Here is a 25,538-nt window from a genome sequence, read left to right as displayed (position 1 = left end):
TGTATTTGGATCAGGCAGATTGCTTTTGTCTAGCGGCCTGGCTTTTGAGAGGGAGAGCTTAAAGAATAAGGGTTACTCGGATGGTGTGGTTGCTACTTTCTTGCAATCCAGGAAAACTTCCACCTCTCTAACTTATATCATGGTGTGGAAAGTTTTTGAGGCTTGGTGCTTGGGGCACCAGGTACAACCTACATGGGCCTCAGTGGGGGATGTGTTGGCATTTTTACAGTAAGGTCTCGTTAAAGGATTGCCCATTAATTCCCTGAGAGTTCAGGTGGTGGCCTTTGGTTGCTTCCGTGGTAAGATTCGGGAAGTCACCTTGTCGGCGCATCAGGACATAGTGCGTTTTCTTCGGTTTAATCCTTTTCCTTCCTGGAGCCTTAGCGTGGTCTTGAGAGCTATGTGTGCACCCCCCTTTGAGCCTTTGAAATGGGTGACTCTTTAGGATCTTACTTTGAAGGTGATTTTTCTGGTGGCCATATGTTCTGCTTGGAGGGTCAGAGCTCCAGGCCTTGTCTTGCAGGGAGCCTTTTTTGAGAATTACAGATACAGGAGTGTCCCTAAGAACTTTTCCCTCCTTTCTGCCCAAGGTTGTGTCCTCCTTTCATGTCAATCAATCGGTGAGGCTCCCGTCTTCTCCAGATTGGAATTCTGCTACGCCTCAGTCTAAGGAATTGCGGAGGTTAGATGTTAGGCAGGCTCTGTTGAGATATTTGGAGGTGATGAACAGTTTCCACCTTCCCAATCATCTGTTTGTGCTGTGGAGCAGCCCCAGGCGGGGTCATAAGGCCTCTAGGGCCACTATTGCTCAGTGGTTGAAAAGCAATCAGTTCTGCCTACATTACTCAAGGTCGTCCGATTCCTGTCGGGCTTTGAGTGCATTCCACTCGTTTGCAGGCGGCCTTCTGGGCCAAATGTCAGCAAGTATCGCCACAAGAGATCTGTAGGGCGGCTACTTGGAAGTCTTTACACACCTTTGCCAGGCATTACTGACTGGATGTCCAGGCCCCAGACACTAGGGGGTTTGGAGAATGTGTGCTTCGAGGGGGACTCCCGAGGTCCCACCCCTGGTAGGGAAGCTTTGATACATCCCAGGAGTCTGGACTGATCCAGGTTCATACAGAGAAAGGATAATTGGTAGGGGTATGTATTTGTTCCCTACGAATTGGCAATCCACAACGTATAGGGCCATATTCGTTGTATTCGTGGGGAAGCGAAACGTATCGCGATTCCCCACGAATACAACGAATCTTCACTGAATTATTCGGCCGTCTAAAGGAGCGAATTTAAACAACCCCCCCCCCCCCCCCCCAAGACTTACCAAAGCTCCCTGTTGGTCCAGCGGGGGGGGTCCAAGAACCATCTCCTGCACTCACGCCCTCGGCTGCCGGTATTCAAAATGGCAATGGATGGCCGGCGCCATCTTGTGCTCCTACCATGTGACAGGGGCTGACCAATGGCACTGGTAGCCTCTGTGACATAGTGAGGGCAAAGGCTATCGGCGCCATTTTGAATACTGGCAGCCGACGGCCCGAGTGCAGGAGATCACTCCCGGACCTCATACAGAACTGACCAATGGCACCGATAGCCCCTGTCACATGGTAGGAGCACAAGATGGTGCCAGCCATCCATTGCTCCTACCATGTGACAGGGGCTGACCAATGGCACCGGTAGCCCCTGTGACATAGTAGGTCAAAGGCTATCGGCACCCAGTGGGGCTAGGGAGGTTAGGAGAGTCTGCTCGATCATTGTTTTCTGTATCTTTATTTGATATCTGCTCTGAAGAATGGCACAGGTTCTTGTTGGTTCTAGTCAGGGTTTTTTCTGTTTAAGCTTTATCATTTACTCTCCTCACTGTTCCGTTTGGGGGGAGGTTAATTGTCTATTACCTTTCTGGCTTGGGTACATTTCAATACTGAGAGACTGCAGGTGGCACCTTGGAATAAGTAGCAGTATCAGTCAAAACTTCTCTGTCTCCATCTGCTGGAGGGGAGGCAAAACCCAGGAGTCTGGACTGATTTGTGGTACTGCAGGAATGAAAATTAGCAGGTAAAAAACAATTTTCCCTTAGCATAGCAAGGTTTAAAAAAGGTTTGGATAAGTTCCTAGGGGAAAAGTCCATAAACTATGATTAACAAGGTAGACTCTGGGAAAGCCATTTCTTAGCCCTGGATGTTAGCAGCATGGAAACTATCTACTGTTTGGGATCCTGCCAGGTACTAGATTGGCCATTGTTGGAAACAGGATTTTGGACTTGGACTCTGTCTGACCCAGTATAACTAGTATTATGATTATAGGGGGGGAGCTGCAGGATTTGGCCAGTACATTTTTTTTTAAAGATGGGGGGGGAGACTTGGCTGCTTCTTGCCTTTGGGTGGGTGGGTGGGAATGGGGATTCCATGTGCCCCCTACTCTTTTATCTTGGAAAGTGAGAGGGGCAGTCTGGCACCATTCCCTTCTACATTTTTTATCCTAAGGCAAGAGAGAGGAGGGATCCATATTTAAAGTCCAGTAAGCAGTAAAGTTACCTGGATAACTTCATCAGTGTTTTCAGTAGCACTTTTACCCAGATAAATACTGCTGGATATCTGGACAGAGTTATCTAGGTAACTTTGTCACTTACCAGGCTTTTGAATATGGACCTCACTGTTGCTAGCTTAATAGAAACCCATTTTGTTCTATGAATAACATCTGTCTCTGTTCAATTCTAGCAAGGTGAGACTGTGGCAGATGTTAGAACCCTTTCAAATGCAACAACAGTGGATAATATTCGGTCTGTCTTTGGAAATGCTGTTAGCAGGTAAGGGCAATGTGCACTATGTAGTTTTTCTTAGTAAGTTCACAAGTGAGATTCGTGAGGTCCTACAGATTTAAAACAGGAATATGTAATAAGGTGAGAAGAAAATGGGGCCATGGAGCATGAAGGACAAATGTACCCTTAAAAAGAGTTGCATCTCTGTTCACATCAATTTTGCGTTCTTGGTCCGTACTGGGATTCTGTTGAACATGAATAATCAGGATTTTTCTTTTGAGCTTCAGCTCTTCCATTTTCTTCCTGTCTTGATTTAAAAGTTCTGCAGCAGGAGGATCTGAGCAACTTCACTTTGTCACATGAACTGACAGCTGCACTTCATTTCAAACACACTTTCTTTTTAATTTCATTTTACTTTCAAATGCCTATACATACCCACATCAGTCCAGACAAGTGAGTTTTGCATCCCTACCAGCAAATGGTAGCAGAGAACAAAACTTGAGGCACTGCTACTTAACCAAGAGCGCCACCTGCAGTCCCTCAGTATTGACCAGTATTTCTGTGTCTCCAGCAGATGGCAAAGGTGCAAACCTACAGTCTGACAAAAACTTTAAATTGAGAGAGAAAATTTGTTTTCAGAGGCTTCCTGAGGTATTCGGCTCCTTTGTGGACCATCCCTCAGGTGGAGCAAGGTGACCAGGGGATTGGAAACCCCTGGCTGGTGTTCATCCTCATCTGGCCGGAGGCCCTGATAGCCAGGGGGCTGGCTCCCTCAGGGTCTCTGATGCCTCCTTCTGAATCTTCGCTGGTCTGTCAGGGAAGTACTCTTGTTGTTTTTCTTTTAAGCTGTTTTAAAAAAAAAAAAAAAAGTTTCCTTTGTATTTACAGCGGCTTAATTGGAACAGTCTGAAGCGGTAAGTGCGCCTGTGACAGCAGGAGCTGTTGGCGCTTCAAGAGGGGAAGGATGGGGGGGTTTCCCTTCTCCTTCTCCCCGGGGGCAGTGAAGGGAGGCAGCAGCTGTGCTGGTAGGGTACGCGGTGTAGCTTAAATTGGCTTTATTTGCCAGTCGGGCCAGCATCACTGCGCGGCTTCTTGGTTGGGGCTGACCGCTATCACGCCGATGTCTTCCGCACGTCGCTCAGGCAGTTTTCTTGTCGGTTTGTGACAGGCCTGCTGGGCCTGTTTTGCGCGCACTGCGTGTGTGGATGCAGTTTGGCGGTTACAGCCACACGTGTGGCCTGTGGGGCAGCGCACCTAGTGCCTAATGGTACCAAAGCTGCATGTGGCAGCCTGCAGGGCCTGGTCTGCTCAGTTCAGCAGTAGATCCTGGAGAAGATGGCCCTTCTTTTGTCGGGGACCCTGGCTATTGCCCGGGGGTAAGCTGTTCCTGCGGGGATCGCAGACAGGGGTCTGCGGCCAACAGAGACTCCAGTGATTCCCCTCCCCCTCTGTCACCTGTGGTGCAGGAAGATCAGGATGGGGAAGGAGATTTTTTGGGTAGCCTCCCTGAACAGGGGGCTGAAGACCCCGAAGATTTTTCGCCAGTGTTCGTTTTGCTCCTCCTTAAGGCCTTCCTGGTAAGGAAGGGGGTGGGGATCAAGCCTCCAAAGGGGAGGCTGCCCCTTTGTGCTGCCAAGAGCCCTAAGGTGGCCTCTACTAAGGGATCCATGGATCTGCTGCGACACCTGGGTTTGGGTTGAGCAGGTCTGAAGGCTGACCCCAGGGATGGGGGAAGACTGATATGCTGGAGGATCCTGTGGACTTTCAGAGGGCTGATCCGGATATGGCTGCAGAGACTATTCCAAATGCGGACCCAGATGCAAATAAGGATTATCTGGACCTGGATGAGTTTCCTGTATCAGAAGGGGATGGACCCTCAGGTGGTCCGCTTGTTTAGAAGGATGAATTCCATCCCTTACTCCGCAGGTGTTGCAGGAATTTGGGGGTGAAGGTGACTCAGGAAGAGTCGGATAATGAAGGTGTGAATCTGGACCAGAATGGGCTGCGGGGCCCTTCTAGTACTTTTCCCTTGCCGAAGAAGAATCGCAAGTTGGTTAACTGGAAGTGGACTTTCCGGGAGCAGGTCTGAAGATCGGAAGGGCCACGGCTCAGATTTACCCCCTGATGGAGGAGACCTTGGAGCTCCTGCGGGTGCCGAAGGTGGATGCGGCAGTTTCATCGGTGACCAAGAAGACAACTAGCCCAGTGGCAGGGGCTGCCGCGTTGAAGGATGTTCAGGACCGCAAGGTGGAGATTCAATTGAAGCGGTTGTCTGAAGTGCCTGCTTTGTCTCTGAGCCGCGATTTGTGGTAGCATGATGGAAAGAGCTTGTCTAGGCTAGGTGCAGAAGATATGAGAGCAAGCCTTGTCAGGGGATATCAATTCTCTGCAGTCGGCGCGTTTGGAAGCTGGAATGGCTTACATTTTGGATGTGCTTTATGACTTGATGTGCCTTCGGCCAGGAGCATGGTCTTGGCAGTAGCGGCTCGCAGGCTTTTGTGTTTGTGAAATTGGTTAGCAGACATGTGGTCTAAGGCACTGCTGTGTAATATTCCCTTTAAGGGAAAAATCCTGTTTGGAGAGGATTTGGATCAGCTGATGAAGACTTTGGGAGAGTCCAAAGGGAGTAGGTTGCCTGAGTGTCGGAAATCCGACAAGAAGGTGTTTCTCCCTCAGTCCTGGTTTCAGGATTCGTGTAGGTTCCGTTTGGATGTGGGAGCGAAGCAATCGGCGGGATGGCGGCAGTCCTTTTGAGGCGCCCACAGATCCTCCAGGGATGGTGCCAGCCAAGAGGCCGGTGGTGGAAAATCATCACAATGAAGCCAGCATCGCCCATTCCTCCATAGAAGAGGTAGGGAGCAGATTGTTCAGCTTTTAGGAAGAGTGGACCAAGATTACCTCAGACTGCTGGGTTTTAGAGGTGGTATGAGATGGCTACGCACTAGAATTTTCTCGCCTTGTCAGGGAAGCCTTTCTGAAGGCCCATATTATGTCTCGAAGCAAGTGAGAAGCGGTGCGGGGGGCTCTGCAGAGGCTGCTGAGCCTGAACTTGATCATTCCTGTCCCGAGGGAGGAGCAGGCATGGGGAAGATACTCCCATTTATTTTGTGATTCCCAAGAAGGAAGGAATGTTTCAGCCCATTCTCGACTTGCAGAAGTTGAACAGGGCCCTGAGGGTTCCACGTTTTCAGATGAAGACGTTAAGAATGGTAATAGTGGTGGTCCGCAGAGGAGAGTTCTTGGCATTATTGGACCTGACAGAGGTGTACCTCCATATTTGCATTCGACGGAACCATCAGAGGTTTCTGCATTTCATGGTATTGGGACAACACTTCTTACCTGGAGTACTGTGTTCAGTTCTGGAGACCGTATCTACAAAAAGACAAAGACAAGATGGAAGCGGTACAGAGAAGGGCGACCAGGAAGGTGGAGGATCTTCATCGGATGACGTACGAGGAGAGATTGAAGAATCTAAATATGTACACCCTGGAGGAAAGGAGGAGCAGAGGTGATATGATACAGACTTTCAGATACTTGAAAGGTTTTAATGATCCAAAGGCAACGACAAACCTTTACCATAAGAAAAAAATCAGCAGAACCAGGGGTCACGATTTGAAGCTCCAGGGAGGAAGATTCAGAACCAATGTCAGGAAGTATTTCTTCACGGAGAGGGTGGTGGATGCCTGGAATGCCCTTCCGGAGGAAGTGGTGAAGACCAGAACTGTGAAGGACTTCAAAGGGGCGTGGGATAAACACTGTGGATCCATAAAGTCAAGAGGCCGCCAATGAAGAGTAGATGACTCGCCAGAATGATGGCTACTGCCTGGAGACAATACCCTTATTCAATAAACATACACATGGATACTGTGACTCCAACATCACTCTAAGCTTCAACAGCAAGAGGAAATGTGGAAAAAAGGATTTGCACTCACAAAGACGGGAGTAGCTGGCTTGTTACGGCGGTTACTACCCCAAACCAAATAACCAAATTACTACCTCCACCTTCCTCTATTCCTGATGCATTTCAACTAGCTTGATCACTCCATTCTTATACTTCACTTTCAATGCATATCCAGCAGAGCTCTCTGCTTCAACGGCAGGGGAGAAGAAAAAAGGGTTCGCACTCACAAAGCGGGGAGTAGCTGGCTTGTTACGGCGGTTACTACCCCAAACCAAATGTACCTGATACTTCACTCTCGACGCATATCCAGCATGGCTCTCTGCTTCAACGGCATGGGAGAAAGACTGATACATCACGAATTTCCAGCATAGCTCTCTGCTTCAACGGCAGGGGAAAAGAAAAATTGATACTTCACACATATCCAGCATAACTTCAATGGCAGGGGAGAAGGAAAAAGGATTCACACTCACAAAGCGGGGAGTAGCTGGCTTGTTACGGCGGTTACTGCCCAAACCAAATGTGCCTGATACTTCACTTTCGATGCATATCCAGCATAGCTCCCTGCTTCAACGGCAGGGGAGAAGATAAACAACCAATAAGGGCTGTATAACATAATCTGGGTAAAAACAAATGGGCATGGGTGTAGCTTGCTTATTGCGGCGGTTACTGCCCCTACTACCTCTAACTAATCAAGCTAGATATTTCACTTGGATGCAGCTCCATCACCGCTCTCTGCATTAATGGTGGGGGTGCAAGGGAAATAGAACCAAGAGCTAAGAGAAACAGATAAGTATGAGAGAAAAAAATGTGTGAAGCTTGCTGGGCAGACTGGATGGGCCATTTGGTCTTCTTCTGCCGCCATTTCTATGTTTCTATTTTGTGCCCTTCCCTTTGGGCTGGCCACGGCGCCTCAGACCTTCACAAAGGTGATGGTGGTAGTGGCAGCAGCCCTTCGAAGAGAAAGTGTGTTGGTGCATCTGTATTTGGACGATTGGCAGATTCATGCGAAGACCGAGGTGGAGTGCCAGAGGTCTCTCCAGTGAGTTATGGACACCTTGTGGTTGCTGGGTTGGGTAATTGTGGCGAAGTCACTTGGTGCCTTCCCAGTCATTGGAGTGTCTTGAGGCGCTCTTCGATACCCAGCAGGGCAGGGTGTTTTTGACCTCCGGACAGGATGACTAAGTTGCCCTATCCAGGTGGGAATCCCTTGTCAGAGGAGTATCATCTGCCCTTACCTCTTCTACAAGAGTCCAGATCGAGTCTGTTGTGGTAGCTGTTGTGTTGCAACCTGGAAAAGGGTGTGGATCTGGAGACTCCAAACTGGGTGGTAGTGACCATGAATGCCAGTCTCAAAGGTTGGGGAGCAGTGTGCATGGGGCGGTCTTTCCAAGGATTTTGGTCAACGGAGGAAAAGACCTGGTCCATCAGTCTACTGGAAACGAGGGTGGTTCGGGCACTGGAATTCTTCCTTTCCTGGATCAAAAGCAGGATGGTCCGGGTATTCTCGTACATTGCAAAAACAGTGGCATACGTTAATTGCCAAGGAGGGACGAAGAGTCATGCAGTGGCTCTGGAAGCTTGGCAGGTGTTTGAATGGCACTCCATCTCAAGGGAATAGCGGCGTCTCATGTTGTGGGTACAGACAATGTACAGGTGGATTTTCTCAGCAGGCAGCAATTGGATCCGGGGAAATGGAAGTTGTCCTCGGAAGCCTGGGATCGCATCTATGCCAGATGGGGCGTTCACCAGTTGGATCTTATGGCAACGCGGGCCAACGCAAAGGCAGCAAGGTTTTTCAGTCACAGAAGAGAGGTCGGCACAGTAGGTCTGGATGCCCTGGTTTGTCCTTGGCCAACGGGAATCCTGCTGTACATGTTTCATTCGTAGCCTCTCATCGAGCAAGTTCTGCAGTGCATAGAATTGCATCCGGGGTCGGTGGTGCAAGAGTGGCCGCTATGCCAGTGGTTCATGGATCTAGTGTATCTCGCAGTAGAGGGATCCCTCAGCTTGGCCCATCTGCCCCGCTTACTGTGACAGGGGCCCATATTGTTAGATTGGGGGGATCACTTTTGTCTTGCAGCTTGGCTTTTGAGAGGCAGCGGTTGTGTCTGAAGGGCTATTCGGAACAGTTGATTTCTACCCTTCTCCAGGCTCGGAGACTCTCGACCTCTATAGTGTATGTCAGGGTCTTGAAGGTCTTAGAGTCCTGGTGCCTGCAGTGTCGATTGGATCCACTATCTCTGGATGTGCCCCAGATTTTAGCCTTTATGCAGGAGGGGATTTCTAAGGGGCTCGCCTATAACTTGTTCTGCGTGCAGGTATCTGCTTTGGGTTCCCATGGGGCAAGGTGCAGGGGAGGTGGTTGGCCTCGCATCCTGATGTGGTTCAATTCCTGAAAGGAGTAATACATTTGCGACCGCCAGTTTGTAAGTTGTGTCCGGATTGAAACCTCAATTTGGTTCTACGGGTACTCTGTGGTGCACCCTTTGATTCTTTGAAAAGGGTGACGTTGAAGGACCTGACATTAAAGACAGTGTTTCTGGGGGCAATTTGTTCAGCCAGGTAGATTTCGGAGTTGCAGGCTTTGTCGATTCTTGGTATTTCTAATGATGGGGGTCACGTTGCGAACAGTCCCCTCTTTCTTGCCGAAGGTGTTGTCCTCTCTTCATGTTAATCAGACAGTGGATCTCCCGACTTTTCTGGAGTGGTCTAGGGATTCTCTGCAAGTGGGAAAATTGCATCTATTGGATGTACGCTGGATTATCCTGTGCTATCTGGAGTTCACTAATTCGTTTCGGCATTCAGATCATCTTTTTGTGGTTTTTGGGGGCACGAAGAAAGGTGATAAGGTCTCAAAGGCCACGATTGTGCGGTGGCTGAGGGGAGGCCATTTGTTCTGCTTATATTTGTAAAGGTCGGAAGATTCCAGCGGGGCTGAAAGTGCATTCTACAAGAGCGCAGGTGGCTTCTTGAGCAGTGTCTGTTGCTCCCCGCCCCCCTTTCCCCAGGAAACATAGAAACATAGAAATGACGGCAGAAGAAGACCAAATGGCCCATCCAGTCTGCCCAGCAAGCTTCACACATTTTTTCTCTCATACTTATCTGTTTCTCTTAGCTCTTGGTTCTATTTCCCTTCCACCCCCAGTTTTAATGTAGAGAGCAGTGATGGAGCTGCATCCAAGTGAAATATCTAGCTTGATTAGTTCGGGGTAGTAGCTGCCGCAATAAGCAAGCTACACTCATGCTTATTTGTTTTACCCAGCCTATGTTATACAGCCCTTATTGGTTGTTTTTCTTCTCCCCTGCCGTTGAAGCAGGGAGCTATGCTGGATACACGTGAAGTATCAGTCTTCTCCCATGCTGTTGAAGCAGAGAGCCATGCTGGATGTGCATCGAAAGTGAAGTATCAGGCACATTTGGTTTGGGGTAGTAACCGCCGTAACAAGCCAGCTACTCCCCATTTTGTGAGTGCGAACCCTCATTTTCTCCCCTGCCGTTGAAGCAGAGAACTATGCTGTATATGCATTGAAAGTGAAGTATCAGACTTATTTGATTTGGGGTAGTAACCGCCGTAACAAGCCAGCTACTCCCCTCTTTGTGAGTGTGAATCCTTTTTTCCACATTTCCTCTTGCTGTTGAAGCTTAGAGCGATGTTGGAGTCACAGTAAGCATGTGTATGTTTATTTAATAAGGGTATTGACTCCAGGCAGTAGCCCTCATTCTGGCGAGTCACCCACTCTTCATTGGCGGCCTCTTGACTTTATGGATCCACAGTGTTTATCCCACGCCCCTTTGAAGTCCTTCACAGTTCTGGTCTTCACCACATCCTCAGGAAGGGCATTCCAGGCATCCACCACCCTCTCCGTGAAGAAATACTTCCTGACATTGGTTCTGAATCTTCCTCCCTGGAGCTTCAAATCGTGACCCCTGGTTCTGGTGATTTTTTTCCTACGGAAAAGGTTTGTCGTTGTCTTTTGATCATTAACACCTTTCAAGTATCTGAAAGTCTGTATCATGTCACCTCTGCTCCTCCTTTCCTCCAGGGTGTACATATTTAGATTCTTCAATCTCTCCTCGTACGTCATCCGATGAAGATCCTCCACCTTCCTGGTCGCCCTTCTCTGTACCGCCTCCATCTTGTCTTTGTCTTTTTGAAGATACTGTCTCCAGAACTGAACACAGTACTCCAGGTGAGGCCTCACCAAGGACCTGTACAAGGGAATAATCACTTCCCTTTTCTTACTCGATATTCCTCTCTCTATGCAGCCCAGCATTCTTCTGGCTTTAGCTATCGCCTTGTCGCATTGTTTTGCCGATTTCAGATCATTAGACACCATCACCCCAAGGTCCCTCTCCTGCTCCGTGCACATCAGCCTTTCCCCGCCCATCGAATACAGTTCATTCGGATTTCCACTCCCCATATGCATGACTTTGCACTTCTTGGCATTGAATCTCAGCTGCCATATCTTCAACCAATCTTCCAGTTTCCTTAGATCTCGTCTCATTCTCTCCACTCCTTCTGGCGTGTCCACTCTGTTGCAGATCTTTGTGTCATCCGCAAAAAGACAAACCTTACCTTCTATCCCGTCCGCAATGTCGCTCACAAAGATATTGAACAGGACCGGTCCCAACACCGATCCTTGCGGTACACCACTTAAAACCGCTCTCTCTTCAGAGAAGGTTCCATTTACCATCACACATTGTCTTCTGTCCGTCAACCAATTTGCAATCCAGGTCACCACCTCGGCACTCACTCCCAAGCTTCTCATTTTATTCACCAGTCTCCTGTGCGGAACCGTATCAAAAGCTTTGCTGAAATCCAAGTATATGATATCGAGCGCTCTTCCTCTATCCAATTCCTTGGTTACCCAGTCAAAAAAGTCAATCAGGTTTGTCTGACAGGATCTTCCTCTGGTGAATCCATGCTGCCTCTGGTCCATCAATTCTCCCGACTGTAGATAGTTCACTATTCTCTCTTTCAACAGTGACTCCATTACTTTTCCCACCACCGAAGTGAGGCTAACCGGTCTGTAGTTACCAGCCTCCTCTCTGTTCCCACTCTTGTGAAGCGGGACCACCACCGCTCTTCTCCAATCACTCGGCACCACTCCCGTTTCTAGGGATCTATTGAACAGGTCGCACAGCGGTCCCGCCAGCACATCTCTGAGCTCCCTCAGTATCCTTGGATGAATCCCATCAGGCCCCATGGCTTTGTCCACTTTCAGATTCTTTAGCTCTTCCCATACATTATCTACTGTAAATGGATTTTTCCTCTGTTCCGCTTCCCTCCAGTTTCTTGTTGTGTAGAGATGGTCCTTCTCCAGGGTCTTCTTTAGTGAACACAGAGCTGAAGTATTCGTTTAATATTTCTGCCATTTCTTCGTCTCTCTCCACACATTGATCATTTCCACCTTTCAATTTCACTATACCACTTTGGACTTTTCTCTTTTCGCTGATGTATCTGAAAAATGTTTTGTCACCATATTTTATCTCCTTGGCAATCCTCTCTTCTCCGCTTGACTTTTTTGCCAACTTGATTAATTTCTTAGTCTCCCTCAGTTGAATCAGATATTCTTCTTTGTGCTCCTCCCTTTGGGATCTTTTGTATTTCTTGTATGCAGTTCTTTTAGCTTTAATTTTGTCAGCCACCTCCTTTGAGAACCAGATAGGTTTCATTTTTCTTTTGCTTTTCTTTACATTTCTAACATATAGAGCAGTTGCCTTGGCGATTGCTCCTTTTAGATTGGTCCACTGCTGATCCACATCTCTCTCGTTTTCCCATCCATTTAGTTCTTCCTCTAGGTACTTCCCCATTTCCTCAAAGTCTGTGTTTTTGAACTGTAAAACTCTGGTCTTTGTGCTTCTTTTCCATATTCTTTTAGTGATATTAAACCATACCGTTTGATGATCACTGGTGCTGAGGTGGGCGCCCACCTGGACATCAGAGACGTTATCTCCATTAGTGAGCACTAAGTCGAGAATAGTTCCTTCTCTCGTGGGTTCCAATACCATTTGTTTGAAGAAAGATACTTGCATGGCATCCACTATTGCTCTACTGTTTTTAGATTTTGCAGATGGGATTTTCCAGTCTACATCTGGCATATTAAAGTCACCAACGATCATCACTTCCCCTTTCTTACCTATCTTATGGATGTCTTCAACCAGATCTCTGTCCAGCTCTTCCTTTTGGTTTGGAGGCCTGTAAACCACTCCAATATAAATGGATGCTCCATCATCTGTTTTTAGGTTGACCCATAGTGCTTCTTCCTTGCCCCAACTTCCTTGCAGCTCAGATGCTTGGATATTATTTCTGACATAAAGAGCCACACCTCCCCCCTTTCGATCCACTCTGTCCTTCCTTAACAAGTTATAGCCTGGTATTGCTGTATCCCAATCATGAGATTCTGTGAACCATGTCTCTGTGATAGCAACGATGTCCAGTTCTGCCTCTGTCATTAGGGCCTGCAGATCTGGGATTTTATTTCCCAAACTATGAGCATTTGTAGTCATAGCTTTCCAGGTACTCTCTTTACGGTTATTGCTTTTCCTGTACTCCTTATGAGACTTTAGTTGAGATTTGTTATTCACTTTACTCTTTCCTTTTGCAGTTGTACCATTGATGACAGAGTTATCCATCTCAATTAGCTTTTTCTTTTGGTTATGGATCTTGAAATTCTGCATGCATTGTTTTTTTCTCTTTTCTGGTAACACGTCTATGTTTTTCTCTAGAATTTCTTTAGTTAATATAGGGAGGGCTTTATGTTCTTGTTGCATTTGATACTGTGTGTGTCTCCTTGTTACAGGTCTAATTCTACCAGAGCCCACTGTGATCCTGTTTTTTAATGATTTACTTGATGAACTAATTGAGTGGGGGGGTATACTTGTTGGCTTCCCATCTGTCAAGAATGGGTGACTGTGGGACACATGTGTTATCCTACCTGAGTCTACTGTATTTCTTTTTCTTGACTCCTGGTTATTCTTCTGAAGCGGCAGTGTGGTCTTTGCTTCACACTTTCACCAAGACATTACTATTTGCATATGCGGGCGCAGGAGGATGCATCTTTTGGTGAGAGTGTGTTGCATGCGGGTCTTTCGGGTTCCCGTCCAGTTTAGAAGTGCTTGGGTACATCCCACTTGTCTGGACTGATCTGGGTGACATGGTATCTGGTTCCCCTTTACCTTTAAACTCTGACTCTTTCAGAATTATTTTATATTCAGAATTATTCTTTAGACAGCCATTCTTAAATAAACTGCAGTAATACACTTAACTTTTTTTCTCTCATCTTAAGAAGAATATATATTTTTTAACACCTGAAGTTGTTAAATCTGGGAAACTAGCCAGCATTCTGTTATCATTCAAGCTGATACAGTAACAATCGCGGGAGAGCGGGTGCTTCATGTTGAGCACCCGCTCTCCTGATGCACGCCCAGCCTCCTCTCCTGGGCGCACGATTCTTTATTTAAATGAGGGGTCACGCTAATAAGGAGGCACTAGAGACAATAGCACATCCCTAGTGCCTCCTTATTAGCTTAGAGGTGGCTGTCAGCGGGTCCCGAAAACAGACACTCTCTATTTTACTGGCATCGGTTTTCAAACCTGCTGACAACCACGGGTTAGGAAAACAGACGCCATTAAAATTGAGCATCTGTTTTTCTAACCTGCTGGACTGGCGGGCGGATTTTTTTTTTATTTTTCAATTTATGGTTCCTTTGACTTTGACTTAATATTGCTGTGATATTAAGTCAGAGTGTGTACAGAAAAGCAGTATTTTCTGCTTTTCTGTACACATTTCCTGGTTGCTGACAATTTAATGCCTGCCCTTAGGCAGGCATTAATTTCTGAGAGTAAAATGTGTGGATTTATACAAGGGCATTATGATATTCACAGTTTCTTCCTTTACAAATAATTCCTAACATTCTATTTGCCTTTTTGATTGCCTTCGCACACTGAACCAAAGATTTTAAGGGATTGTACACAAGGACTCCGAGGACCTTTTCCTGGATGACGACTCCTAATGTGGAACTTAGCATAGTGTTAGGTGAATGTTGAGTACTCCCTCCCTCAGATGAGTAGTGTCTTGGACCCAAGGGGCTTCCAATTACTGGGTCAGGGTTTTAACTGGTATCAGTTAAAGTTCATGCTTGCTCTTTTGCTCCTTTAAAAGAAAAAAGGGGGGGGGGGGGTTTGGACAGAGAGAGGCACAGTGGTCAAAGGCTTGAGCAGGAGCATGTCAGCTAAGTGAAGTGCATCTTTATTTTCTCTTCACTTTGGGGTCATATTTATTAATTTACATCTTTTATTTATTTACATTTCAAAAACTTTTCTCAAGAAGATGTATTTCTTGGTTAAATAACAGAAATAGGAAAAAATTAACATTAGAAGCAATATCCCCAGTTAATCCATCTATTATTACAGTCCACCATTTAAAAGGGGGAAAGAACATATCAATAGAAGTCAAATAGGTAAAAAAAACAAACAACCTACAACAATTAGCTAGGCAAGCTTTAGCTCCAGAGGCAATTTCAAATCATAAGATAAAGGAGGATAGATTGGAGAAACCCCTAATTCCACTCCAATACCAGTAGTTTTTCAGGTAGGTGATTACTGCTAGACCCCAGGATGACTTTACTATTCACAAAAAAAGAAAGTTTAGCAGGTTCAAAAATGACATACTTCACATTCTTAAATCTAACCAAACATTTACATTGGAGTCTGAAGAGAAATGCACTAATCTGAATCACTCTGGACACAACAATAAAAACTGCTGCCACCTCTTTTGTATATTTTTTGCCACATCAGGAAATATTATGATCTTCATTTTTTCAAATAGTTCTTCCCTATGTTAAATCAAAAGCTTTTCCTACACGGATCCAAATTTCACTCTGTATAATGTTCCAACTCTTCTTCAAATAGTGTTTCAACACTACTTCAAATGCTCCCTTGTTCTCTCACATTATTGTGAGAGAACAAGGGAGAATCGGTATTGCTATGTAGTGTAGGTAATTCAAGTAAAACATTAACAATCAAAGTTGCTGAAGTATCAGAAGTTTCTCTGGAGCCCTCTAAAAAGGCAATGAACTCAGGAAAAAGTTTAAGGTCAGTTCAGCCTGCAGATTGTGGTGGCATATAGTGGGAGGGAGCTCCATGTGCCGTGGGTACTGGGAGGAGAAGGAGATAGAACAGCAACAGCAGTCGACCTTTCAGGGTAAGGCCTGTGTCGGCAGGACACAGGCCTTACACTTCTTAGGTAGTCCAGCCTTTTCCTTCCAGTATGCTCTCTGCTGCAGCAGGAACAGCAACCATATTGGAACTGTGGTCAGACAATGCAGACACGAAGAGTTTCTAACATCCCTGGATCTTTCAGAAGCTTACTAACCCATTCCTATTTGAAAAGAACAAAGGTTCCTCAGGTTTGCGGTCCTAGGGGGCCACTATCATTTTCAGGCCCTGTCTTTTGGGTTAGTGGCAGCACCGAGGAACCTTACCACGGTAATGGTAATAGTTGTAGAAGCACTTCACAGGTTCATTCCTATCTTAACAATTCGCTGATTTGGGTGAAAATCAGAGGAGTGTTGTCAAGCATCGGACGGGGTGAATCAGCTCTTACAGCAGCTTATTTGGCTCATCAGTTTTCCCCAAAAGCAGGCTTTCAGCCCTCTGGAGTGTTGGAGTATCTGGGGGTGTGCTTTGATACTATGGGGAGGGGTTTCTTACTGAGAAAGGGATAAGGAAGTTCCAAGTACAAACTTGCAGATTAATGGAGATGCAAATTTCCAGAACCTGGAATTATCTTTATATTCTGGTTTACATAAAATCAACTCTGGATTTTCTCCCTTGGTCAGGAATACACATGAGCCCTTTGCAGACATATATGCTTTCCAGATAGAGATCAAATTGCCTCTTTGGGCGGAGGTTAAGAAGAGCCTGTGTGGTGGCTCTCGGGTCAAAATGTGGACAAGGAGATGGATCTGGGGGTGCCAGATTGCATGGTGGTAACTATTGATGTATGTCTCGGTGGCTGGGGTGCTCACTGTCAAGGTCAATCAGCTCAAGGTTGCTGAAATGCAAAAGAAGCATCTTGGTTCATAATTCGCTTGGAGGCAAGGGCAATTAGAAGAGCCTTGTCAGAGTTTCTTCCCCTGGGTTGGGGGAGAGCTGTGAGAGTGTTATCGGACAATGCGACAGTGGTAGCATATATAAATCAGCAAGGCGAGACCAAGTGTGTTCTAGTTTCGACAGAAATAAGCCTTTTGTTCAAGTGGGTGGAAAGTCATCTGAAGGTACTGTCAGCATCGAACATTGCAGGAGTGGAGAATGTCCAGGCAGATTTTCTGAGCAGAAATATATTGGATCCAGGGAAATGGGAGTTATCCGATAAAATATACTCCAGCTGCAGGGCCCTTGGGAAGAGCTTAAGATGGATCTGATGGCCTCTGCAAAGAATACCATGATTTTACAGTCGCAGAAGAGAACTGGCGTCCATGGATCTCTAGATGCTCTAATTCAGATGTGGCCTCAAGGGGTTTTTTTGTATGTTTTTCCCTCTTGGCCATTATTAGGGTGAGATGTCCAAAAGTTAGAGTGTCATTGAAGTCGAGTGGTTCTTATGGTGCCAGAGTGGCCCAGGCATCCTTGGTTTGCAGATCTGGTGTGGCTCAGTGTCCAGGAACTGTTGAAATTTGCTCACATTCAGAATTTGTTTCATCAAGACCCAATGGGGTTTGAGCTGTTGGCTTATTTTTGTCTCACGGTTTGGCTTTTAAGCAGAGGAAACTGAAGAGTAAATGATATTCAGATGAGGTAGTTTCCACCTTACTCCAGTCCCGGAAGAAGTTAACTTTGTTGGTATATATTCAAATTTGAAATGTGTTTGAGTCTTGCTGTTTGAAGAAAGAGGTTTCTCTGTTAATGGCATCGATTCCAGATGTCCTTACCTATTTGCAGGGCAGTTTGTAGAAAGGTTTGGCTTTGAATTCACTCAAAGGTCATGTAGCAGCATGGGCTTGTTGCATGGGAAAGATTTGCAGTAGCACACTTAGATATACTTCAGTTTTGAGAGCATCTCTGGTCTCTTATCAGGAGGCCAGTTCCTTCTTGGGATCTCATCTTGGTGTTGAAAACCTTGTGTATAGGGCCTTTTGAGCCCATTTGAGTCATCTTTGAGAGATTTTGCTTTAAGGATGGCGTTCCTAGTGGCACTTTGTCCAGCATGGTGTATTTTGGAATTGCAGGCCTTGTCCTTCAGGGAACCTTTCCTGAAGTGTTATTTGGAAGAGTCTACCTTGGTTCGGTGCTGTCTTTCTTGCCAAAGGTAGTCTTCTCTTTTCATTGAGAGCAGACAGTGGAGATTTAGAGTGAGATGGAACAGGTAAATAGGGAACAGTTATTTATTCTTTCAAATAGTACTGGGACTAGGCACACTCCATGAAACAAACAGGTACAGATTTGAAACAAGTCTTGATGTGCACGGACCAAGAGAGGGATCTTGGAGTGATAGAGTCTGGAGATCTGAAGAGTGAAGCAGTGTGACAGACGATACCTAAAGCCAGAAGAATGCTGGGTGGCATAGAGAGAAGAATAACCAGTAAGAAAAAGGAGGTGATAATGCCCTTCCACAGGTCCTTGGTGAAGCCTCACCTGGAATTTTGTGTTCAGTTCTGGAGCCCGTATCTCAAAAAGACTAGAAAGGATGGAGCTGTCCAGAGAAGGGCGACGAAAATGGAGTGTGATCTGTTTCAGAAGACTTACGAGGAGAGGCTAAAAGATCTGAATATGTGTACCCTGGAAGACAGGAGGTGCATGGGAGATTTGATACAGACCTTCAGAAACCTATAAGGTTTCAGAGATCTTTAGATTTCAATCCTTTTCTATTGGAAAGAAAACAATAGAACTAGGGGTCACAAAATGAAACTCCAGGGGGGACGATTCAGAACCAACATCAGGCAATATTTCTTCACAGAGAGAGTGGTGGAGACCTGGAATTGGATTCAGACGACAACCGAGGCCCCGACTTCCACGGTCTGGTACGCAGACATAAGGGAAAAAGCACAGGACTGCTTCTATGGCCAAGTCCTAAAGGAAATGAAGAAAGCATGTATGAGGGTAACTTGCTAGTGTGTGTAAATCCACATGCACAAAGTTATACCTAAAAAGATAATTTTCAAAGCAATTTTACAGGTAAAACAAAGCATTATCTGCATAAGTGGGCTTTTACAAAATTTGGCTGCCTGATATGTGGGTAAGCTTATGCACGTATTGCCTGTTTCTCATACTTTTACTTGCAGTGAACAAATGTATTCCCAGGGGTGGGACTAGGGAGGCGTTTGCACCTAAATGCATATTTTTGGCATTTTGAAAAGTGTTCATGTTATCTTCTCTCAGAAAAACTACCCACACAGATTAAATGTATGCTGTAGTTTTTTGTGGGACAATTTTCAAAGGAAAATTTTGTGTGCATTTTCCCATTTGAAAATTGGTGCAAAGTCTGCAGATTATTGTCTTGAATGTATGCGGGCTGTTACAAAATTACCCCTTAAATAATCAAGGCAAGGGCTCTTCAAAATGCCCCATGTAAGAAGTGCTTCTAGAGTAGTTATTTCATGAAGGAAAATAGTCTGGTTATTTACAGACTTTTTTTTTTCTCTTCAACAGAGAACTGATAGAAGTGGCCTGCGAAGATGCAAAACTAGCCTTCAAGATGAAAGGCTATGTATCCAATGCCAACTACTCCGTGAAAAAAATGCATTTTCTGCTCTTCATTAACTGTAAGTAGAAACAAAGTGTGGATGAGGAGGATACCCAGTGGGACACTGTAATATCGGGATATAAATGATATTGTCACAACAGGGCAAATCAAACTGGTGGATGGGTGGCACAATATGTAAAGGATAGCATAGAGTCAAACAGGATAAAAGTCCTGCAAGAAATAAAATGCACTGTGGAATCCTTTTGGATAGATATTTCACATATGATGAATAAGAGTATAACAGTACCGTAGTTGTATACTACTACCACCTGGCCAAGATGGAGAAAGACTCTGAAATACTAGCAGAAATTAGAAAGGCAAATAAAATTGGCAACATAAAAATGGGAGACTTCAATTATCCCAGTTTTGCTCAGGTTAATGCCTCATCAGGACATGTTAAGAGGTTAAGTTTCCAGATGCTGTAAATGATTGCTTCATGAAGCAGCTGGTCCTAGAACAGACGAGGAGAGGAGCAGTTCAGATTTAGTCCTCAGTGCAACGCATGACCTGGTTCTAGGGATTATGATGGTGGTGCCGCCTAGCAATAGCGATCATAATGCAATTAAATTTAAGTTCCCTGTACATACCCAGATCAGTTCAGACTCCTGGGTTTTGTATCCCTACCAGCAGATGGAGACAGATAAGGTTTTCTTGAAACTGCTATATAACGTAGAATGGCACCTGCAGTCCCTCAGTATTTTTCTCTCTCTAGTAAATGTCAGGTAGCGCAAAACCTGCAGTCTGAGTAAAAAAAAAAAAAAAGAAGATTTGGAGAAATTTCAAAAGGAGCTTCCCAGGTATTTGTGAGGTCTTGGTGGGGCTATCCGCCCTGTGGTTGAGATGGATGAGCAGGGGGTTGGTGACACTACTTTAGCTCACTTCTCTTACCATGAGGCTGACACTTGGTGGTCCAGACCCCTCAGCTTTCACAAGGTAGCGCTGTGACCCATTGGCGATCCTGTCCACCCCATCAAGGACACAAGGTGGATGTTTCGGTGTTGGCACTTGCCAATCAAACTTCTATTCTGATAGCGGGCTCCGCCACATTGAGGGATGTGCAGAATTGAAAGTTGGAGCTCCATCTCAAGCGTTTTTTTGAGGTTTCCGCTCTGGCCATCAGGGGTACGGTGTGCAGCAATCTAGTGCAGAGAGTGTGCCTCCAGTGGGTCCGACAGTTACTCCTGTGGGAGTAGCGGAAGCACAACAGGCGGATTGGCTGGAAGCAGCAGTGGCATATGGAGCTGATGCCTTTTATGAGCTAATCAAGACCTCTTCATGGATTATGATGTTGGCAGCGTCCGCTAGGCATCTGCTATGGTTGTGGACCTGGTCAGCAGTTGTTTGGTCCAAGTCGCAGCTTGGAACTCTTCCTTTTACAGGAAAGTTGTTGTTTGGAGAAGACTTGGAGAAGATTATGTAGCATCTGGGTGAAACCAAGATGCACAAGTTGCCAGAGGATAAGCCTAAGGAAAGAAAATTGGTACCGGCACAGACTAGGTTTCAAGACAAGAGAAGACTCAGTCAGTCCAAAACTTTTGGGGGGCCGCAGCACCAATTTTCTGTTAGGACCTTGTCCTGGGGCAGTCCTGTTGAGGGGGGCAAAGATTCACCAGGGACAATTCTGGGACAGGTTCAGGAAGTGCAAAACCTTCGCAATGATGCGAGGCCGGTCTACTTTTCGGTTCCCGCTGTCGGAGGGCATTTATTGCTTTTTTTTTTTCGAGAAGTGGGTGAAGATTACCAAGGACCAGTGGGACCTTGAGGTGATAAGAGATGGCTACGCTTTAGATTTTATTCGTCCCATCAGGGATCCCTTTGTAGTTTCCTCTTGCGGTCTGCTTATGAAGCCGTTGGCAGTCCAAAAGACGGTGGACCTTTTGAAACTTCTGGGGGCCATAGTGCCAGTTCCCATAGAGGAGCAGAGAATGGAGAGGTATTCCATCTATTTTGTGGTTCCAGAGAAGGAAGGGTCTCTCAAGCCCAACCTGGATTTAAAGAAGGTAAAATTTGCCCTCAGAGTTCCACAGTTTTGCATTGAAACCTTAAGGTCAGTCATCACAGTGGTACGAGGAGGCAAATTCTTGGCATCTCTAGATCTAGAGGCTTATCTGTGCATAGCCATCAGGTAGGATCACCAAAGGTTTCTGCAGTTTATGATTCTTGGGGAACATATTCGTATGTTCACCAAGGTGATGATGGTGGCGGTTAAATGATAGGAAATACAGAATGAGATTAAATGGTCAGTTTTCGAATAGTCATTAGTGGAGAGCACCAGAGATCTGTACTTAGACCTGTTGTGTTATTCATAAATGGGAACAGTGAATGAGGTGATCCGATTTGTAGATGACATGAAATTATTCAAAGTTATTAAAACACCAGCAGATTGCGAGGAACTGCAGGAGGAACTTGCAAGACTAGGAAAGTGGGCATCTGAATGACAGATGAAATTTAATGTGGAAAAATGCAAAGTATTGTATGTAGGAAAAAATAATCCCAGCTACAGATACGCGATGCTGGGTTCTGTATCGGGAGTCACTACCCAAGAAAAAGACCTTGGAAATCCACAGCACCGCATGCAGTTGTAGTTAAAAAAGCAAATAGAATATTAGGAATGGCAAATTAAACAGAGGAATATCATATTGCCTCTGTATTGGTTCACGGTTTGACTGCATCTTGAGTATTGTGTGCAGTTCTGGACGCTCCATCTCAAGAGAGACATAGCGGAGCTAGAAAAGATGCAGAGGAGGGCAACAAAAATGATAAAGGAAAGAGAACAGCTCCCTTAGGATGGGAAGCTATATAGGTTCGATCTGTAAGCTAGGAAAAAAAGACAGCTGAGTAGGGTTCATGATAGAAGTTTGTAAAATCAGGAATGAGATGGATGGGTAAATAAAAGATGGTTATTTACTCTTTCAAATAATGGGACACTCCATGAAACTAACAACCAGCAGATTAAAAAAAAATCATAAAAAATACTTTTTTGCTCAGTGCACAATCAAGCTGTGGAAGCTGCTGCCAGAGGACTTGGTCAGGGTAACTAGCATAACCGGGTTTAGGAGGTTTGGACAAGTTTCTGGAGGAAAAGTCCATAAAACAGTATTAACCAGATAGACTAAAGAAAGCTATTGCTATCCCTGGGAGTGAGTGAGTAACAAGAAATGGATTAGCCGGGTACTTGTTTCTGATAGTAGCCAGTCCAGGTCACAGGATGCTGGGCTCAAAGGAACTTGGTCTGACCCAACATGGCATATCTTATGTTCTTACATGACTGTGGAAAGGACATCATCTTTAGAGCTTTTTTTTTAAATGGATCATTTAGGATCCCAAAAGCAGCAAAAAACACATTTCCTTCTACTGCCTCAGGTTTGCTAATGCTAATGTTCTAGAATGAGATTTTGGGAAATAAAATCTTATTTTTATTTGTGTTCAGTTGAGGTATCCATGTTACACACTTCTGTTAATGGCTTTGGCCCTGATCAAAAAGTTATGCCCCTTTCCTTCTGGTATTGAGAGGTGGCCTGAACCACAATCCTTGCTAGTACAATTTTGGCCTTGTTATAGATGAAGTGGATAGTGCGACCAAACTACATAATTCATCATCTCAAGACTCTTAAACAGTTGCACAAAACTGTCAGTGGCTATAAAATCCATACAAGATCACTTTTATAAAACCATTAAAGAAATAGTATATTAAATATACATTACTCGTTGACTTTGGAGTATTTTTGTATTAAATACGGCGCCTCTGTATTAAAGGATTTTCTTAATTTTTTTCTTTATAGGAAAAAGCCTTTAGTACATCTGGCCCCAAGAGTGACTCTTTGGTTGTCCTTGAAGAGACAGAGGTAGAGATATTCAATTCTGTGGTGCTGTCAGACAAAAACACATAAGCAGACACTTGAACAGGGACACTGTGGGGCATATGCTGCGGATATGTAAAAGTGTTCAGGGGAGAGTTCTGTCCATCTTGTCAGCTCTGCTTCAAGCCAATGCTGTTGGCATACTGCTCATTCAGCACCTATGCTTTTGAATGGACAAGAAGCACCCTGGCTTAGATTAGCATACACACCACCTGGTACAAATAAGAACATCAGAGACTCTGCTGAGACCCACAAACTCAGAATATCTTGGGCTGATCTACAGCTATAAGTGTGATGAAGATCCTGTCATTTGCCTCCTTTTTATTCACCTATCATGAATCCTTTTGAGGCTCTGTGACATCTATGTGGGTGGGTACTGTAGTAAGAAAGCAACCTGTATTGCATGCAGCCCTGGATTAGTCAATATGCACCCATTATTTCTTTGCCTAGGGCAACAAACATTTAGGGGCAGTAGGCTGGCTAAGATTTACTGCCTTCCAGCTCTGCTGAATCTCACTTAGCAGAGAACATCCTGTTACCCTGTAATAGACCTTTGCAGAAGGGGAGGAGATAAAGTACCAAAAGTGTCTAGGGACGGCAAAATGCTAAATCTATCCCTGATCACATGCAGTGTCTTGGGGTTAAGGGCAGGAAATAAAAATAATAATAATTTGGATTTTTTTTTAGTCTGCCTTTCCAAACAATGTTCAAGGCAGTTTATAGAATTATTAGTAAATCAGGTACAATAATTCCTTCCCCAGAGAGCTTACAATCACGTGGATGACTGCGGCAGTGGGAGTAGTGGCTTGCTCAAGGTCACAAGGAGTGTCAGAGGAGAAGGTTGGACTTAAACTCTGGATTTCCTAGTTTTCAGATCATTGCTCTATTAGGTCTCTCCTAGAGCTACTTTCTTCTCAGGCTAGTATCCTACTTTTACATTTTACAGCTAAATTCAATTTCCTAGTGTGTAGCCAGATGGACTCAGGACCATGCTAGCAGATGGGAGACGGAGTCAGATTTCAAAGCTGACGTCACTCTAGATAGACCCCTGCAGTAACCTCAGCTCTTCAGTATCTCTCCTAGCAGATGCGGACACTATCCCACACACTAGAATAGTGTTAACAAATACAGCAAAGAAGAGAGAAAATTTACCTTAAAGAAGATCGAGCCCCGTTTTCCTGTGGTGAAACCTAACCAATTAAGCTAGATACTTCACTTAGAAGCAGTCAAGCACTGCTCTCTACATTAATGGCGGGGGTGGAAGGGAAATAGAACCAAAAGGTTACTAAAGACCAAGAGTAACAGATAAGTATGAGAGAGAAAAAAAAAAGTGTGGAAGCTTGCTGGGCAGACTGGATGGGCCATTTGGTCGTCTTCTGCCATCATTTCTATGTTTCTAAGGGTCCCTCCCCCAGGATCTATGCATCTCTGAGATGGCTTCTCCACAAGAGGGCACCCTACACAGACTCCCCTGGGATTAACATGGACCCAGGGACCTTCTACTGGTTAGAATTTTTCCAAGGGCTGCAAGCCTTCGTTCAGGCGCAATCAGCCCGGGCTCAACCCCTGCCGGAAGCACAAGATCCTCCCGGCCCTGCTCAGATGCCTCGAGACATGCCTCGCCTAACCAAGAATTTCCCTGAGAGGGACCCAGACACCTCAGATGATGATGGTAACTCCCTGGAAGAAGGAGAAATTTCTCCAGGCCTGGAACCATACCGAACCATGCTTCGCTTCTTCCACAAGGATGAATTACCAGCCCTTGTTTCCCAGACTCTGGGTATTCCAAGCACGGACCCGATGGCGGAACCAAAGAACCATCCCATCCTAGTGTCCCTTCGTAAAGCCTCATGCTACTTCCCAATGATGGAAGCCATCCAGGAACTGATTGACCTGGAGTGGGATGCCCCGGAGGCCAGCTTCAAAGGGGGTTGGGCCTTGGAAGCCCTATACCCTCTAGAACCAGCTACCAAGGAACGCCTGCATTTCCCGAAAGTGGATGCCATGGTCTATGCCGTCTCAAAGCGAACAATGATTCCTGTTGAGGGAGGGGCTGCATTGAAGGATACTCAGGATAGACGATTGGAATCCATCCTTAAGCAGGCCTTCGATGCAACAGCAATGACACTGCAGATTGCTTCCTGCTGCGCACTGGTGGCGCATTCCTGCTTGCTCCTCTCGAGAGAAGCAAATAACTCCGGAACGTATACCGGTGAGACGATGGAACCTGCAGCAACCTTCCTGAAGCATGCAAGCTCAGACCTGGTGCGTACCTCAGC

At 45.6% G+C, this 25,538-nt stretch overlaps 1 protein-coding gene across 1 annotated transcript in view; it reads left to right on the top strand.

Moving 5' to 3' along the window:
• MLH1 (mutL homolog 1) overlaps positions 1-25,538 on the top strand; it is a 180,564-nt gene that overhangs the window by 37,351 nt on the left and 117,675 nt on the right. The window contains 2 exon segments of the mRNA XM_029589829.1: positions 2,712-2,800; positions 19,306-19,418. Coding sequence (XP_029445689.1) covers positions 2,712-2,800; positions 19,306-19,418 — 202 coding nt within the window.

The sequence above is a fragment of the Rhinatrema bivittatum genome, chromosome 2 (assembly GCF_901001135.1).
Source record: "Rhinatrema bivittatum chromosome 2, aRhiBiv1.1, whole genome shotgun sequence".
NCBI classification, from domain to species: Eukaryota; Metazoa; Chordata; class Amphibia; order Gymnophiona; family Rhinatrematidae; genus Rhinatrema; species Rhinatrema bivittatum.
This window is presented reverse-complemented; position numbering and strand designations above follow the sequence as displayed.